General features: G+C 44.6%; 2 protein-coding genes across 3 annotated transcripts; both read right to left on the bottom strand.

Moving 5' to 3' along the window:
- Positions 1-100: 100 nt before the first annotated feature.
- Positions 101-7,344, bottom strand: GRP (gastrin releasing peptide). The gene is made up of 3 exons (XM_036402505.2): positions 4,460-7,344; positions 3,735-3,985; positions 101-505 (listed from the first exon to the last, which is right to left on the bottom strand). The coding sequence occupies exons 1-3, from the start codon at positions 4,599-4,601 to the stop codon at positions 452-454; spliced, it is 447 nt and encodes a 148-aa protein (XP_036258398.1). The 5' UTR covers positions 4,602-7,344; the 3' UTR covers positions 101-451.
- Positions 7,345-8,586: 1,242 nt separating this feature from the next.
- On the bottom strand, positions 8,587-12,512 carry SEC11C (SEC11 homolog C, signal peptidase complex subunit). 2 transcript variants are annotated; one of them, XM_036402504.2, is made up of 6 exons: positions 12,392-12,512; positions 11,597-11,706; positions 11,004-11,153; positions 9,759-9,878; positions 9,174-9,231; positions 8,587-8,770 (listed from the first exon to the last, which is right to left on the bottom strand). In XM_036402504.2, the coding sequence occupies exons 1-6, from the start codon at positions 12,431-12,433 to the stop codon at positions 8,717-8,719; spliced, it is 534 nt and encodes a 177-aa protein (XP_036258397.1). In that variant the 5' UTR covers positions 12,434-12,512; the 3' UTR covers positions 8,587-8,716. The 2 variants fall into 2 exon arrangements, with proteins under 2 accessions (XP_036258397.1, XP_054373828.1); XM_054517853.1 differs by having other exon boundaries at positions 12,396-12,418.
- Positions 12,513-17,882: the final 5,370 nt, after the last annotated feature.

Below are 17,882 nucleotides of genomic sequence, written 5' to 3'. Positions count from 1 at the left end.
CAAAGTACAACACGCGCGCTGGCCCGGGGAAGGGGGTGGCCTTTGCTACTGGCTTTTACACAGTGAATTTCGCTGCTCAAATAAAAGCATAAAATCCGCCTTTTTCTTGGTACTATTTATTGCGAATGTTGCAATGTCATGTAGTTTCAAACTAAGAGATGAAATTATTCGATAGGTAAGTCATATAATTAATTGGAAGACCCTCCCGTGACAATTATATATGTGTATATATATCAAAGCCATTCAAATGAGAAAATGCAACCTTGAAAATGAAGTAGAGGATTTAGTCCTTGCTGAACCATACAAGAATCTGTGTATTTAAGTACTTTACACAAAGGAATTCTTGTGTACAGAAAAGTGACCATGTTGATTATCTGATACAATCAAGTGCTTGTGAAATATAGTCTCTTACAGAAAGTATTCAATTTCTTCATGATTTAGCGATCTTCTTTCAGCTTGGAGTGCTCTCTTTCATATTCACAACTCGAAGCAGATAGTCCATCATCTAAAAAAAAGAAAAATATATTATTTATAGACCAGTCCTGGAAAAAGTAATTCACTAAGATAATAAACCTTCTATAAGTTAATAAACCTAATAGATAACTGTTCTGTCACATAACAAACATATTCCTAATAATCTTTCTGAAACAGACCCCATTTGTCTTGGTTAGTGTAATAACCAACTGCCAAAGTAGGAGGAAAGTCATTCTCCCAGATAATTCCGTGTGCCATCTCATTTATATCCTGTCTCATTAGTGTGAAAAAGCCAACTAATAGAAACAATTTAAAGTTTATTTTCCAACTTACTTTTGCACTTAGTCCAACTTGCAGGAGAGATTTGCCTCCCTTTTAACTACATAAACTGTAATTTTTTCACAGAATAAAGAGCAGGCAAGGTATTTACTGAAAATAACACAGGTGCACCACCCTAAGCCAAACCCCAAGAAGTATTTGGCTCACCTCTTCCATTTTTTGACTATTTGTGTGTTACAGCTATTTCCCTCCTCTGAGTGAGTGCTTTAGAAAGAATTCTTTTATTCTTAAGAAATGTGCAGCCCAGTGTGAGCATCAGTGGTGATGCACTGGATGATTTGGGCTAATAAGAGAGACCCTGAGTTGAGTTACCTGAGGTACTCATCTGTGTTTATTTCTAGCTTTGGGCCTTCCTGATCTTAAATTTAAAATTCAAGTTTTAAATTAAATCAGCTAAATTTGAAAGCATCCTTGAAGCAAAGTTCTTGGAGTCAGTTTGTTCCCAGCACAGGCAGTGCTTCCCGTGTGCAGCAGGTGGAGCACAGGGCTGCAGGCAGGGCAGGGCTGGCATCTCTCATGGTCAGTGCAGGGGAATTGAAGCCCTCGGTGGGCATGTGCTCCTGGGACAGCCATTCCAGAAGCTGGCAGCAGGGCTCATTATTTACCTCCTTTTGGTCACATTTAGCATCTCAGTCCAACAGACCACTGCACAGGGAACAGTAACCCACTGCAAATCTGCTGTCTGGTTCCTCCTAGAAAAAGTTTCTGTTCCAAACTCACATGAAAAATGCTTGGAAAAGTATTTCATGCCAAGGACAAATTTTCTGGACACGCTGTGCCATCATCCTCAGCTTCCTGTAACCCGGTAATCCTCTCCTGTGCGTGGACACCTTCCACAGCTGTGGTACAGCAGCACCTTACCCCAAGGTGTTATCTAACCAAAGTCTGTGCACATGAAACCCCTCACAGCCTGACAAATCTACACAATCAACCCCCAAAGGCCAGTTATGCATTTGTACCACTATGCACACTACAGGGAATGTCCCATTCCCTATATCAGAGTTCCACCTTTATAAATAAGGCCTCTTTTGTTCAAAATAACTTTAAAATGAAAAATAATTTTCATTATTTAAATGTTTAGGAAACTATCATGGCCCTCAAAAGAGTAAAGTATATTCCTTTTGATCTTCATGTTTTCTTCATCTAAAAGGAAGATCTCAGAAATACCTTAAATTTCAGGTGCTTTCTTGAAGCCAAGGGGAAAACAGGACATCATATCCTGTCTAGGCTGTGTATCATCAGATGTTCGTGTCCAACCGCATGAAAGTACAGCTACAGGTCCTTTCATTAGATTTTACTTCAGGGTGGAGACAAAGAAACTGTTGAATGATGGGCATCAAAGGTTCTATGGCCAAATGAGGTTCTGCAAGTTGTCCTCTATCTTAGTCACAGGCAAAACATGAGCTGTTTTTTAATAATCCTTGCAGAAATCTGGATGCTTAAGGCAATAACCTCATTACTCCATAAGGATGTCCGATGTCTGACCACAGAAATGCGGATGTTAATTTATGGTGAAAGTACACACATATGGGTATGATTCAACTTACCGGAGGCAACTTCCAGCCCTCCTAAGCAGGATTTATTGACAGATACTTTTAGAAGTCAGAACATTTCCCTCTTTACATTAAATAATGGAATTTGTTCATTTAATTTGATTACAAAGCTGCACACTGCAGAACTGAAGATGGAATAAATAGTTTCTCTTTTAGATAGTATTAATAATCAGTTACTATGATGCATCACTATCACAAAGCTACAGCCAAAAAGAAACCTATGGGCAGCATTCATATGACTGTGTGAGAGACTTAAATCATAGCTTAATTTAAAGGGTGAATTTTTGCCCACATTCAAATAAAAGCCTAAGTATTCACTGATTTGATTGCACCAGGATTTCAGGAGAGAAACAAGGCTGAAGTTAGCCCAGGAATATTAATGACATCATATTGCAGTAGAATACGGGAAGGAAAAATTCTTCCCACTGATGTCTTTAAGAAGATGTATTAATCTTTTTATTCTATTTCATTGTCACCCAAAAGAATTCTGAAGCTTTATCACCATGACTGTGTCTGAGGTGGTAATTTTTGTTTTTCTTGTAGATCCTGTGATTTACATTAGACCCCAACTACTTTCTGTAAAACCTCACTGTTATCCTTCCCAGTGTATTTTATAGGATTTCCCAAAATAATAGGGATTAATCTGTTCCAAAACCTTGTTGTCTTGTGCAACAGCACTAGGAAGAACATTAGCTTGAGGGATGAGGAGGGGGCAGCTTATCAGTAACCCCAGACTCCTTTAGCAAACCCAGGAATGACCACAGCAATAGCCAGCCCCATGGGCTGGAGAAAAGGCAAAGGAAACAGGGACAAAGCTGGGACCAGAAAAAATTCTGCAGCCCTGTGGCTTTACTTAGCTCAAGGCAGAACATCCTGAGTGGGGGGCGGTCAGTGTGATGTGGTTCCTCCTGCCCTCACACTTGTTTTTCACACCAGCTTGGCTTTGCTGGGCAATATGTGCTGCTGATGTGATCACCGAAAAGAAAAGAAAAGAAAAGAAAAGAAAAGAAAAGAAAAGAAAAGAAAAGAAAAGAAAAGAAAAGAAAAGAAAAGAAAAGAAAAGAAAAGAAAAGAAAAGAAAAGAGAAGAGGATGGCCCAACCAAGCAGCTTGAAGGGAGCCCAGGCACTAAAATCTGCTGAATGCATGCTGTGTTTATGCCCACTAGCAAATGAAGTCACCAAAAATACAATCGGTGAGTGACAATCTGCAATCAAGAGAAGAGTCTTACTGTACTGAATGTCTAATATATGAGATGTGTTTCTTCTGCTGCTTTTTGGAACAATCCACCAGTTAGAGGAAGCTGATAAGATTCTGTAAACCAAAAACTGAACACATGGAGCATCTTTACAGGCTTTATCTTACTTACATGCTTCCAACTGCTATTGTCATCTGTCTCCCAGGTGTTCCTGGTATACCACGGGAGCCCTCCTTTTGAAAAGTGACCACTTTTATTTTCATTGCTTTCCAACAGCCTTAGCAAATATTTTGAGATTTCTTCCCACTGCAGATACTCTTCCAGCTGCTTGATATTTTCAGGTAATGCTGAAAATGGTGTCTTGTTTTCTTCTTCAAAATCATAAGGAAAATCTCCAGTGCTTTTTTTCCCCATTAAATGTCCTGTAACAACAATTAAAGTAGCACAAAATTAACCAAAACGGGTAAAACTTTGATTGTTCAAACATCAGTGGGACTGCTACTGACTGAGGGAAGGGAAGGGAAGGGAAGGGAAGGGAAGGGAAGGGAAGGGAAGGGAAGGGAAGGGAAGGGAAGGGAAGGGAAGGGAAGGGAAGGGAAGGGAAGGGGGTAGATAATGTAAAGTTGTAGCACTATTGGGAGTGAAGATTTTGTCAGTGTCATACAGTACTATTAATTTCTTCTGTCTCTTGTACAAGTGACGTGGTCAGAGAAAACGTGGCTGAGAAAGGGGCAGCGATTACCAAGCGCTTTGTCTGGAGATAGAGAGAGGCTCTTGGTAAGATTTGCTGGAATAAAAGCGGACGGAGTAGGCGAGGTTTTAGACTTACCCTGCCTCAGCACGGGACGCGGGAACCGCGCGTTCCAGTGCCTTTGCAGGAGTTAAACCGCACTTACCCACAGCCCAGTGGCTGCCGCGGGGGTAGATCTTGGTGAGCGCGGGGGTCCCGCCGGGCTGCAGGGGCGCCGCTCCGCCCTGCGCCGTCAGCAGCGCCAGCAGCGCCAGCAGCGGCAGCGCCGCGGGCCGCCCGCCGCGCATCCTGCCCCGCTCGGTGCTGCCGGTGCCGCGCTCCGCTCCGGCTCCGCCAGGGCTTCGAGGCGCCGCCCGAGCCGCCCCCCATTTATCCGGAGCCGGCCCGCGCGGGCGAGCGGAGCCCCGCGCCTGGCGCCTCCTCACGGGGCCGCTCCCGCCCCGCGGGGGGAGCGAGGCGGTGCCGGCCCGGGCGGGGCGGCGCGAGGGGGCCGCTCTCGCTCCCGCCTCCCTTCGCAACACGGGCGCGTCCCGCCAGTCCGCGCTCCCCGCTCCGTTCGCCGTGGGGCGGCGCTGAGGGCGGCCCGGGCACCTCGGGGCACCGGAGCTCCTCGGAGAGCGGCGACAGCCGTGGAGGGGACCCGGGAGCGGCAGGCGGCGACGTCACCGCCACCCTGCGGGACCGCGCCGGGCGCGCTTCGGTCCGGCTGCACCTGGGGCAAAGGGCCTCCTGGTACAAAGTCTGGTGCAAAGAGCTTGTCTTAATTTCCAGTCCCACCTAAATCTTCTGTCACAAGTGACAGTAAAGTGGGTGCGCATTTACAGGACTTTCTGCTTTCCCTGCACAAAGGAACCTGTAAACTTTGAAGCCCTTGAGTCACCTGGAACTGGCCAGCTTTGTAGTAAATAGATGAAAATATTTCCAGCCTGAAGAGGCAGTGCAGGGAAAAGATAGAGACAAGTACATCCCTGGAAAGGCCCTGAAGTGGAACACTTAAAGTGGTTTCACTGGAGTGAAGGTGGGTGAGCAACGATGGGATGTTTATGAAGCCCTGATGTGCTGTTTGTCACCCAGGAGAACAGCAGGGACAGGATGAAGCCACGTGTAATGTGATGATTTTGCTGTCTTAGAGAACTATGGCAGGAACTGGGATACACAGAGAGCAGAGCTGACTGTAAGGAACTTGCCAGCTCCTCCAGCTAGCCCCACATGACTGGAACTGAACTATCCCTACTGGAAACTCACACGGATGTGAATTAACATAATTTCCAGGCAAACTCTTGTACAATTCCTTTTGAAGTAAATCCTGTATCCTGCTGTATTGAGCCAAATTGTCCCCTTGTTTAGTCACAGTTTGTTTAGTCTTCTTTTACTGATTAATGTGATTCACTCTTTTCTTTTGGTTATTAATTATGCATTCCTGCTTAATTCACAACAGTATTCTTACGCCTCAAGTTGCACTGTGCAGCCTGCAGTACAGCTACTGACATGTGCTCTGTGCTGAGTGACAGCTGATCAAATAAAATATTGCCATCCAGAGAAACTTCTAATTGTTTGGAGCAATCAAGGCAGGAAATTGAAAAATTCAGGAAATTGTCCATTTTCAGAAAACAAAGCCAAAACCAACCAAACATGAATTCTTACTCAGTCCCAAATCTCTTGTACTGAAAGTACCATGCAAACAAATAAACCTTGCTCATATGCTGGATATGTACTATTATTATTATTGCCTTTATTATTTATTTACTTGTTCATAAGGATTTATTCTAATTTTTAACTGATTACCCTTCTAAGGAAAATAGTAACTTGATTATATAGAGAAATATTATTCTGGACCCCCCACAACAGAAAAGGAACCAGGTACAACCAAAGGATGTTACGAACTGTGAGTGACTCAATTCACTCAAGACAATCTTTCTCTTTAAAAAGAAGCCTGATAACATCAATTTGTGTTTAAATATCAAGGAACAGCTCTCTGTTTTAAAATACCCTTCCCGTTTTCATGTATCCCATGGCAAAGCAAAATGTTGCTGTGCTTCTTCATGGCAGGAAAACATTCATGGTTTTTAAATGCTATTACCATGATAACACTTTAATCCACTTCCTTTACATTTTAGACAAGCATAATTGTTCTATCAGCAACGCATATTTGCTGGCTATAAAAAGGGAATGGCGTGCCTTTCATCATTTTCTTTGTAGGGATGCTGGCGTTACACGCAGCCAGGATGTATGCACAGAACAAACACTGGTGGGAGCCTGCCTCCAACGCAATAACAGGCGTGATCACTGAGGAATACTCTGTAAATGTTGAAGATGCTGAATAGACTAATCTCCAGCATTTCCAACCTGCACTCAGGGCAGGTGTTCTGCAAATAACCTCAACATCGACTCAGTGCAGCAACAGCTCCCTGAAGAACCAAAGACATTTCTCAGAAAAGAGCTCCGCAACTTCACAGAGGCTGAATAATATGAAATAATAACATTTATTTAATAAGGCCCGGTGTAAGATAGTAGACACTGTTTATGCTGCACATTGGGAAGCCCTGGACAGTTGAAGCTAAAGCCCAGTGATTGCTCACTGCACATTGAACTTGTGCCAGGCTGCTGTGGCAGCCACAAGTTTGCGTTTGTGGTTTTTGCAGTGGAGGGGTTCAATAATTGGAGAATTCAAATGGGAAGCATTTATGGACATGCCTGTGGACCAGAGCAGCTTACAGGGACCATCCAGCCCAACAGCCTGAGCCCTTCCAGGCTGCCCTGAAACTCAAGGGCATTGTCCAAGGGCTCCTGGAAAGCTGAGCCTGGGGCATCCATCCTCTCCCAAGGGAAGCTGCTCCAGGTCTGAGCACCCTCTCAGAATGGAAATGCTTCCTGACACTCACTGTGATCCCCCCTGGCACGGCTCTGAGCCACTTCTGTGACTAGATCTCACTGTCATGTTGGCCAGCTGCAAAATGTCCAACTGCACTCTCCAAGTCAGAGCTGACTGTGCTTGCATTGGGGTAGGTGGACAGCATAAATCTGGATTTCAGCAACACCAAGAGAAAGAAAAAAATCTTATTCCACATACACTGTCTCCAAAAAACACATTATTTTTTCTTAACTGGGATGATACACTTCCAGGAAGACTGCATTAAGGATCCCAACATTATTCTGCCATGCCATTTATTATACTCAATTTTATTTCTATATAATTTGACACAAAATAAGTAATTTTTATAATACAGTTGGACATGAAAACTGCTTAGTAGGACACAAAAGAAGTAATATTACTTGGAGAAATTCAGCAGTTGTCTGCTGAGCATGAGCTGTTACAACAGAAAAGGTGTCATTATTGTATAATAGAGTATTTTTGCAGAGGTAAGGGATTACAGAAGAAACAGAACTCCAGAGGAAAAAAGCATCATGCTGTTCCTTATCAAAGCTACAAAAACAAAGCCAGCAAGGAAAACAAGTTTGCTTTGTTGAAGGTGCAACACTGATATTTGAAGATAAGAGAAAAATACCAAATTTCATAAAAGACAGTTATCAGGTAAGTTTTTAAATGAAAAATCAATTTTACGTTTAACACTATTCAGGTGTTATATGATAGGAGAGAATAATACATTCTCCAAACTGGCATAAGAGTTCTGGTTTCCCCATCCTGGCAATACCCCTGAAGTGTACTACTGTGCTATTCATTCAGTAATTTACAAGTGTTATTACAGCCCCAGAAAACCTTTTTGTTAAGTTAGTTTAAGAGCTGGAACACAAAAGGCAGATTGTCAACAGCCTGAGCGCTAGCAACACACACAGTCCCTAAAAACCAGGCCTCTAAAAACCAGGCCACCTGGGCTTTTTTCCTTACCCCGTGAAGGAGCAAGTTTCAAATGGAAGGAAAAAGCTCTCAGTCCCCACTGCTCAGTACCAAGAGTGGAACTCCCCTTCCTGGCTGTTTTTGGCAGCCACAATCAGCCAACTTAGGCATAAGTCTGACTAAACTCCGAGAACTTCCTACCTGCTCAGAGATTCTGTGTCCTTACAAGCACTGATCCAAACAGAATGTAATATGGAGAAAAGAGGGCACTGACAGATTAAAAATAACCCCCAAGACAAGCAGGAGGGCAAAAGTGGGTTCAGATGCAGCACCAGTCAGTCAAACCCACTGTGGCATGGCAGGAGAGCGCCTGGCTGCTCCAGCACGACAGCCCTCTAAACCAGTGCCAGGCTAGCTGAGAGCAGTCTGCAGAAGGTGGTAAATACATCATTTTTAATTAGCCAGCAGCCAATAGCTTCACTCATTAGGTGTCATTTATTTAGACAAGACAAAAGCTCGCACAGTTTTGTAACTGTATACAGAAATGAAACCATCTGAAATATATTAGTTTTTTTCCCCCCTGTGAATTTCCCTTTGTTCCTGTGTTTAGGATTCCCTCTTGAGCAGTACATATGCTCCCATCACTGCCAGGAGAGCATACTGCAAAGAAACACAGAACACAGACTCGTTACAATTCCTCTCCACCGAGCTCTGAAAGCACAAATTGTTCAAAAGGTGCCCTCTTAGACATCACACTTTGCACAATTACAGAGCTCTGGTCCTACCAAATTGCAGGAAGATTTTAAAGTGATCAAATTCATCATAACCAGGCATCACAACTGCATACACTTAACTAATAACATTCTAATAAATGACATGTTTTCAACTCCTTACAAACAACAAATTCTACTGCCCAACAGTAAGCAAGGAAACCCAGCTCATCCTGCGTTAGGTACCCAACCACAGACACAAATCTTTTAACATGTATGCTTAGAGGCAAGGTTCTTGTTGTGTGTGCTTGTTATTTTAGCAATTCAAGTATTCAAAATGTCAGTATACATACCTTAAATTTTGGGTAGTCATTCATTATTATAGTTACCATTCCTACATAGGGCAAAAACCTGTAATTGATAAAACAGGTGAATGCAAAATTAACTCTCAAACATTACATGGAAGTATTTTAATGCTACTCAGTCTGGAATATTTCAGTGCAATCACATAATTTATGCCTAATACGGATCTGAATAGGAAGTAAACTTTGATTAAGGAAAACTAATGAATTTATCTGAGAAAATCTGAAGAGACTTCAACTCAACTGAAGGAGAAGGAGACAAAGTAAAAAGCCCAAGCCTTCCATAAAATTCCTGTGGAATTCCAAAACAATTTTCTAGAAATGCCCAGCAATCACAAGGAGAAGCTGGTTAATACTGTATTTTCAGGTGAACTATTTGTTAAATGCCCCTTTTTTCCGCCCACACTCCACATCAGTCTGAGGACTATAGGAAGCAAGTTTTCCAGGTTTTCTTTTAAATTACAATTCTATCTAAGAAATTTAAAAAACACATCAGATCTGGTTTGTATCAACAGCAGAACCAATTTAAGAGCTAATTTTTCTCTTTAATTACAAAGTACATTTTGCTTTACTTACCCTCTTGCTCTTCCAACAACATCTTTCTTCTCTAACCAGTTCTGACCTTCTTTGTACAAGCCTCTATCATCAACTTCATTATTATCCCCTTTAGTGAGAAATTTGATGTTCCCATTTCCTCTAGAAGGCAATGAGGTGATAAACTAAATAGCACTTAATCTAAAAATCTCAATTAACATCTACAAAGCAAATGAGGATGAAAAGTGCCACAAGATTAGATAACAATGTTTGCTTTCAGCCCTGCTTATTGAACAACCACCATTAGATCATTAACATTACAGACTTTACTGACTTTATCTATCAACAGATATTAGCAAGAAACATTTTTTACAACACTCCTAGATTGTCAACTGATGTAAGCAATTACACAATGGACATGAAAGGGGCATTGTCCATCCAGGCACTAAACTTCCTCATCAAAATCCCGTGTGTTTATCAGCATCTTCGACAGAACACTAATTCAAATAAAGTTCTTAAGTTTACAGTGTTCAAATGAATTTTGCTTAAGTACTAATATCAAGAAATGAGGACTTCTCATAAAGACAAATTAGGTAATAAAAAAAATGAAACAGAGGCAGTTCTTGGAAATTTTAAAAAAGCATGGAAGAACAGATGTTACTCAAGGAATAAACACCTTCAGTTCATGGAGCAAACACATCAGGGCTTGCCACCTGCAGCTTGGCTTTCCCCTGTGCAGAGCTAGCAGCAGAGCTGTGCTTTGTTAGGAATTGTTTAGCAGGGTAGGCATCTGCAATCACGGCCACACCAAGCCCTCTCCCTGCTGCTTTTCAGCCGGAACTGTCAGGGGCAGTGTGGCCAAGGGACACAAGAATAACAAGAGTCTCCTTTTATCCTGAATCAAATTTGGAAAACTTCCGTTAGTGAAGCTCACACACCGTCAGGCTGCACCCTGATTGTGAATCTCCACCTTCCATGAAAAATCTGCTCTTCCAACCAAAATCCCAACTGCACAAGCAGCAGATTCTGCTCCCACGCACATTCCTGCTGCCAAGATTCCTCCTGGGCACAGCTCCACCTGCTCCAGCCCTGAGGGAAAGGTCTCTGACCCTCACAAAGTGTGACACAGAACTGGGGACAGAAGTGGATCACATCCTACAGCTGAGGTTTCCCTCACTGCTGATCCTCATGTGCCTTTCTCACACACTAAATCACAACTAAACTGACACTGAAGGCCATGGGGAAGGAAAGGAGCTTTACAAACAAAAAAATACCAAGTTGCATTACTTTTCATGTACTTTGATAACTCTGTGAACTATTGGAATGTCTCTGCCTTCAACTTTAAAAACAACTATTTCACCAGCTCTGATTGGGTCATCATGGAAATTTGTTAGGAACAGCAGGTCTCCCCTGTGAAAAGCTGGCTCCATGCTGCCACTACAAACAACAAGAAAGAGAGAGTTTGTTGGCATAAATGAAAGAAGCATCATGAAATCAAAGAACATTTAATTCTTACAGATAAACCCACAATTTTAACAGAAATCTGCAGCCTCACCCATTCAGTAACACTGCTCAGACCTTTAACAGAACCCAAATCCCAGAAAGCAATCTGCAGGGGTTTACCCACTGAGTGAAGGACCTTGGATTTTAAAAGGTCTCACACATTTACTGCTCCTACAAACCTCAGTGGGAACTGGGCCATGGCTACTGACAGTGTGACTTTTGCCAGAGCCCAAACACAGCTAGAAGAAAGTGAGTGTTTGAGTCCTTCTTTACATAGGTGACATTTCAAATTCCAACTGTATCCAAGGGGAAGGGGGAAGAGACAAAAGGCACAACAATACCTGGACTTGAAGCAGAAAGCCTTTCCATTGACTCACCTGAGCACCACAACAATGGGGCTCTCACTGCCAGTCACCACGATCAGCCCTTTCCAGATCATGAGGGCAGAAGACACAATCATAGAAAAATTTAAGACTTGGTAATATAGCTGTGTGAAACAAGAAAATTGGGTTTTAAAGGTCCTGTATTGTATTTAGAAGCACAACATAGAACTTTAACTCAAGCACACCACAAATTCTAGGTTTTTATGCTAGAATCCTATTCCAACACAAGTCTGGTAGCACAGGTTGCCATGTCAGAATCCACCCCAAGCTGCAGCATAAAGATGGAATCTCCTGTGTGCCTTAGTCTTGGTTTAATCCCCTCCTGTGTGTCAGTGACAGACGCAAGCACTCTGAGAAAGGCTTATAAAGCTGGGGAAGCGACCTGGCAAACGCTCAGAGCTGGCTGGGTCCCACGGCCCTGCCTCCCTCCCTCCCTGCCGAGCTCGGAACTGCCCCAGAGGGACATTGCGTGGGACACCGGGCAAAGGCAGAGGCCGCCCGTCTGAGAGCGACTTTTGTTTAAAAAGAGCAGCTGCAGGGGACGAGGGACGACAAAAGATCATTCCCTGCAACTGTCATACTAAAATTTCTTCTCTAGAAAATCACAGATTTGACTTTCTGCCCCCAAATGCTGCTGCTCCGCCAGCCCTTTCAGCAGCGGAGGCGCTTTAACCACACTCCTTCATTTTCTGTTCCTTTCCTCGGCAGCACAGGGGGACAGCGGTGGGAGGACCCTGCCAGCTGGCGTTTGCGATGGGCCGCTCCCGGTGCGGGCTGAGGGCCCGGTACCTGCCGCTTGTTCATGCGCCGCAGGTCCCCGAACAGATCCATGGCGGCCCCGCCGCGGCTCCCGCGCTCCGGGCCCGCACTGCCCGCGCCCCGCGCAGCGCCGGCGACGGCGACGGCAGCGGCACTCGCGCTGCTCTCTGGGAACTGTAGTCTGCTTCCTCTCCCGCCCTGCTGACGCACAGGGGGCCTCCGCCGCCAGGTGAACCATAACTCCCAGATGCATCGCGGCAAAAGGTCTTGAGGGAGAGGCCCCTTGCTTGTCGCCCCTGGAGGTGCCTGAGCAGCTGGCTGTACCGAGGGACCGTCGGTGAAGGCTCAGACCCCTCGGCTCGGCGGGAAGAGCCCCACCCGCCCGAGAAGCATCGGGACGGCTGCGTCGCTCTCCCGGGCGCGGAGAGTCTTGGAGAGCCTTGGGTCAGGCGACCGCCGCGGGCATCCCGGTGCCGCCGCGGCGTGGGCGCAGCTGATTGGCGGGAAGGGGAGGTGGGGGGGCGCTGGGGGGCGCGCGCGCTCCGTCGGGGGCGAGCGCCGTGAGGGGCGGACGGCGCCGTCCGCCAGGGGGCGCTGTGCGCCAGGGGGCGCTATGCAGAGCGCGGGAACTCCGTGAGGGCCGTGAGGGGTCCTGAGGGGCCGTGAGGGCCGTGAGGGGCCGCGAGGGGTTGTGAGGGGCCGTGAGGGCCTTGGCGGCGGAGAGGTGCGAAGGGAGCGAGCGGCACGGCAGCGTCCTCCTCGGCAGCTGTGAGCGGAGTCATTTCATGGCAGCAGCTAGCGGTGACCTCAGCGTTTGCTCAGGCACCGCGACACGGCCCCGGTCAAAGGGCACAGAGGCCCGGAAAAGCCGCAGCCGTGTGCGGCAGCCCCTCAGTGCCCGCAGCGATGGGCCGGGGCCGCTCAGTGTGCCGGGCAGTGGGTCAGACCCTCAGCAGCACAGACAGACTTCACACCCGTTTCCAGTTCGTCACTGAATGGTTGCATGAGCCTGAAGCAGTAAGCAGCCACACAGATAAAAAACACAGCCCAGAGCCTGATTTCCTGGGAATTAAATGGACCAAACCGAGTCAGGCATTCACCAAGTTTAAAATTAGCCCCTGAAGACTGAGAATGGGTGAACAGAGAACACATGGAAATGCTACTAAGATAAATGGAAACAAACCTGCTCTGACCAGAGCAGTGTTTTTGTAATTTGCTAGAAATACATCGAGACTGTAATGTTGGTAAACAGTTGCATGAAACGGACTAGGACTGACTAAGAGAGGCAGAACTGACGCTAGACCGCAGGGGAAGGTGTGATGCTCTTAGGAATGAACAGAAATGGCAAATTGGAAAGAAAGCTCGAAGGACACCAGGTAGGCATGATCTAGATAAGATCCTTCCCCTCATCTAATTATCTTCCAGTGACACCAGTATTCTTTTACTTACAAGAGTTCCTCTAAGTTTACGTTGTTTCAGGTTAGTTCTCTGCTATCCTTTACATACTCAGAGAAAAGCATCTGCTACTGTCCCCTTTGAGCAGATACAATATTTAGAAGAGAGAAGGAAAATATACAAGAGCAGACTCAAAGGTGGTGAAAAGATTCTGAATTTTCTTTGTGCAATTAGGAGTTGAACTAAAAAGGTGTGTAACAAGTTATATCTTCTGTACAAGTGGGATCTGCCCACTGAAATGTTATATTGACTCTTGCCCAGCAAAAGGTTTTCTGCAATTCCCTGAGTAGGTTTTTCATACCATACTATTTGGATGGATTTTTTAAATAGAGTTTTTTACCTTTGTGTACAAATCTGCTTGCCTTTATTTTTGTTAAAAACCCCAAGAAAACAGAGATTAAAAAAGGTGATTGGGGCAAAATTGATACAGGCTGTACAATCAACACAGGGGAGACTAACCTCAGTGTCTAAAAACCTCATTGAACATACCATTAATTTACACTAGGGTTCAGACCACTAACTCATAGCAATCTAAAACCATTTGACAAAAACTTCTTTGTTAAATTTGCTCTGCTATCGGAAGGAAATCTCTGTCATTTCTTGTGGCTATAGCTGTACATTTCCACTTTAGCTATTAATTCATTATATTAATGCTGGGTACCATATCTGCATCAATATGAAAAAAAACTCACAAGGAACCAGCTTTTGTTCCAAAACGCTGTGTATCACACCCAAATTCCTCCTTAAGTACAATAGAATTAATCCTTACTTTGTATTTAATTATGTATTTGCACTTTACAGTAAATATTTGAGACTTTTCTATTACCTGGTCACACAAGGAATAGCTGAATATAAATGGATGAATTTTCATCCTAGACTAGAGTTGCAATGCTGCCACTCACAGAACAAAGAGAAATGGCTGTCGTAGAAGAATAATCTGAGTGTTATTTTTGGGTAGGGCTTTATTCATCAAACAGGCAGAAAAATGTTCTTGCCTATTGGGAAGCAGGGATATAATTTTTGCAGGCAAAAGACAAGGCACTCAACAAAGGGAGATGGCAGCAGCTGAGAGAACATAAGTGACAAAGTGCAGTGTTGGAACAATTCCTGGCAGTCATTCCTGATGGAGAGGATTAAAAGTGGAAATCGAGGTGGTAAAATCTAGTTCTGTAACAAGCAGAGGGAAGAAGCAGAGTTAACGTATGGAGAATTTAGAAAAGTGAGAAGGCAGCTTTGTGTTGGGACCTGGGAGGATCAAAGCTGCTCATGTTTTTGCTCACATAGAGGGGACTTTCTTTTGTCTGAGGCACGAGCCCACACTTAATTCTGACACTGCAGTTCCTTTGCTGGTTGGTTTGGTTGTGCTTGGTGTTTGATAGCACAGAAAACACTTGGACTCCTCCACTGTTTGTGGTGAGGCAAGAGAAACATACTAGGAAGTTGCTTTTCTTCCTTTTCCAGAGTTGCTGGGAATCACCCACAGCTCTCTTGGTGGCTTTGTTATTTTACCAGCTGCATGATTTCGATTATTAAAGGTTTCATGTATTTTGAAATCTTTCCCTGCACTGGATGTTTGACTTCAATATTTGTATAGTAGATCTTCTGGAGCTCTGCAGCTAGAAAATCATGCTAGATTTTTAGTACACAGAAAATGTAGCACTTGACATTCTGGCGGATTTGCCAGACCTTTGCACACAGCCAGACATTAGTACTACCTGTATATATAATATTGAATGACAGCTCTTTGTTTTCCAGGGGACTGGTTATGGGCACAGAGCTCTCCCCTCTTCTGGATACTTTTAATATTTGTGTTTCATTGCAGTTTTGTAAGAGTAGAAAGACTGTTTGCTTCCTGCATGCCCATGGATGCATACCCCCACTTTGGAAGCCGCTGCCTGGGAGCATGTGTGGCTTTTGTCTTGTGTCACTCCTCTCCTGAGCCTTGTCATGTGCCTTGGGAGCTGGCAAGGACCACTCACAGGCACAGTTTGCAACCCCAGTGTCACTTTCTAAGGGTATGAGTCAACATTTTGAGTCTGCTCTGTGACCCGGTGTCTGCAGAGCTGATTGGATTTCAGCTGAGTGGATTTGTTTCAGGGAATAGTTTATTTGTGAAAACAATTTATTTTGCTTGGGAAAAAGGGTAAGGGGAGGGAAGGATCCAGCTATTTGAACACTCAGTTGAATTTAGCTGATAATGTTCTCTTTTTCTTCCCCTTCTCCCATGGAACAGGGAAAAAAAAATCAGAAACAATCACTAAATCAGGAAATATTGTTGTGCTTGACCTGCAATATTGGTCTGGCCCGCAGAGGTATGGCACTGCTAGCAAGCGCTGGACTGACCCGGGGAGAGCAGTGCTGGTAATGCACTGCATCCATATCCCCACCAGCACATTAGAGCCATTGAATACAAAGTAGCACTATTTGAGTGCAGAAAAGAAATGAACTGCATAAAGTCTTTCGCCAAATCATATAAGGGGACATAGCTGAGAAGGGTACTGTGCTCAGCTTATTTGGCTAATAGTCACATTACTGTTTCAAATACATTTTTTCCTTCAAAATAGAATCCTGGAGCTCAGAGAAGAGAGCTGCAGTGCCTCCAGTTAATTTTCCAGGTGAATCTGGGTCATTCCCAGTGCAGTGCCTCACTGCGATGCCCTCAAATGGGCCTTTTGGTCCTCAGTGAGGAAAGCTCTTTTTTGCCAACTAGGAAAGAAATAACATCAAAACCAGGTTTTGTATGGCCACTGTTGAGGAGCAAATCAAATTTCTTTTCCCAAAGTGAGGAAGTGCCCAGGGATGAGCCGGGAAGTAACTCCTTCTTCCGTGCTCCTGCGTCCACATCCACTCCTGGCTGCAGAATCTGCTCTGGGGATGTAGGTCAGGCATGCTTGTGCCTTCCATGGGTGACCAGTTCTGTACTCGTTTCTCTTGTCAGTCCATTCCCCACTGCTCCTAGTCACCCTTCACATAGCCCAGGCAGATAACCTTTGAGTAATAAGCTGAAATTCAAATACAAATAATTGACTACGGAACTGCCCTAATATTTGAGAAAGGTTTTAAACTTAAATAGGTTCTTCTGTGTGCTGTTATTGGCCTGGCAGCTATGTATGTACGCTAAGTGTACTGAGAAAGGTAATATTAACAGAATGAAAAGGTCGCAGTTGTATAAAAATCCTTTTAAAAGTAAATAGGCTTGCCAAACTGAATTCCCCACAGGTAGACAGAGGCTAAGAACTGAGAACATTTGGGCCTTTGGCAGGTCAAGTTGTGCATCTGTAAATGCCCTTCAGAAATACAAACACCAGACAAGTGTAGAGAATCACAGGGCCAGGTTTAGCTCTGGCTGTAGCTCCAGGCAAGCAGGCCAGGGCTCAAAGCTCCCGAGGGAAGTATCTGGGGGCACCGTGCAGGGAGGCCACAGCACCCCTGTGTCATACCCAGGCACCCCAGGGACAAGGGAGGCAGATGCACGTGGTAGTCACTGCCCACATGCCCTGAGGTGAGCTGTTAACCAATAGTAGCAGGTGAAAAACAGTTTTATTGTGGCTGTGTTGGCAGGTGGAGCCAAGCGTTGGTGCAGTCCTGGTTAGGCAGTTTGCAGCTGGATATTTGGGCAGAGGTCTCGTTGCACTCCCTGCCTCCTTGGAGAGCAGAAGGGATGGAATGGGAAGGCACACAACAGGAGGAGATATATGGCCTTAGTTTCTGTTGCAATTTGAGGTTGTACTGTTCAGCACCTTTGTTTCCAACCACAAGAGTGGCTGCAAAATGGTGGAGTCTACATGATCCCTTTCCTAACTCTCAGAGAGGTTTTATGAAGTTTAATCCATTACTCAATCCTCACAGGAAAAGGGTAAAAAAGAGGAGTATTTATGACATCACTGACTGCGAGTGTCACATTGTTAATTAAAAGCAAACAACTCAAATGTCAGATCTTGGACTAAAATAAGTTTAAACATTTTTTCTATAGTTTACAACAGGAAATAATTCCTTTAGGCATGCCTACTGATATTTGTGCCTTTTCACCCTATCTCACATTGCTTTAAAACGTCCTGTTCACCTC

Source organism: Molothrus ater, chromosome Z, assembly GCF_012460135.2.
Source record: "Molothrus ater isolate BHLD 08-10-18 breed brown headed cowbird chromosome Z, BPBGC_Mater_1.1, whole genome shotgun sequence".
NCBI classification, from domain to species: Eukaryota; Metazoa; Chordata; class Aves; order Passeriformes; family Icteridae; genus Molothrus; species Molothrus ater.
This window is presented reverse-complemented; position numbering and strand designations above follow the sequence as displayed.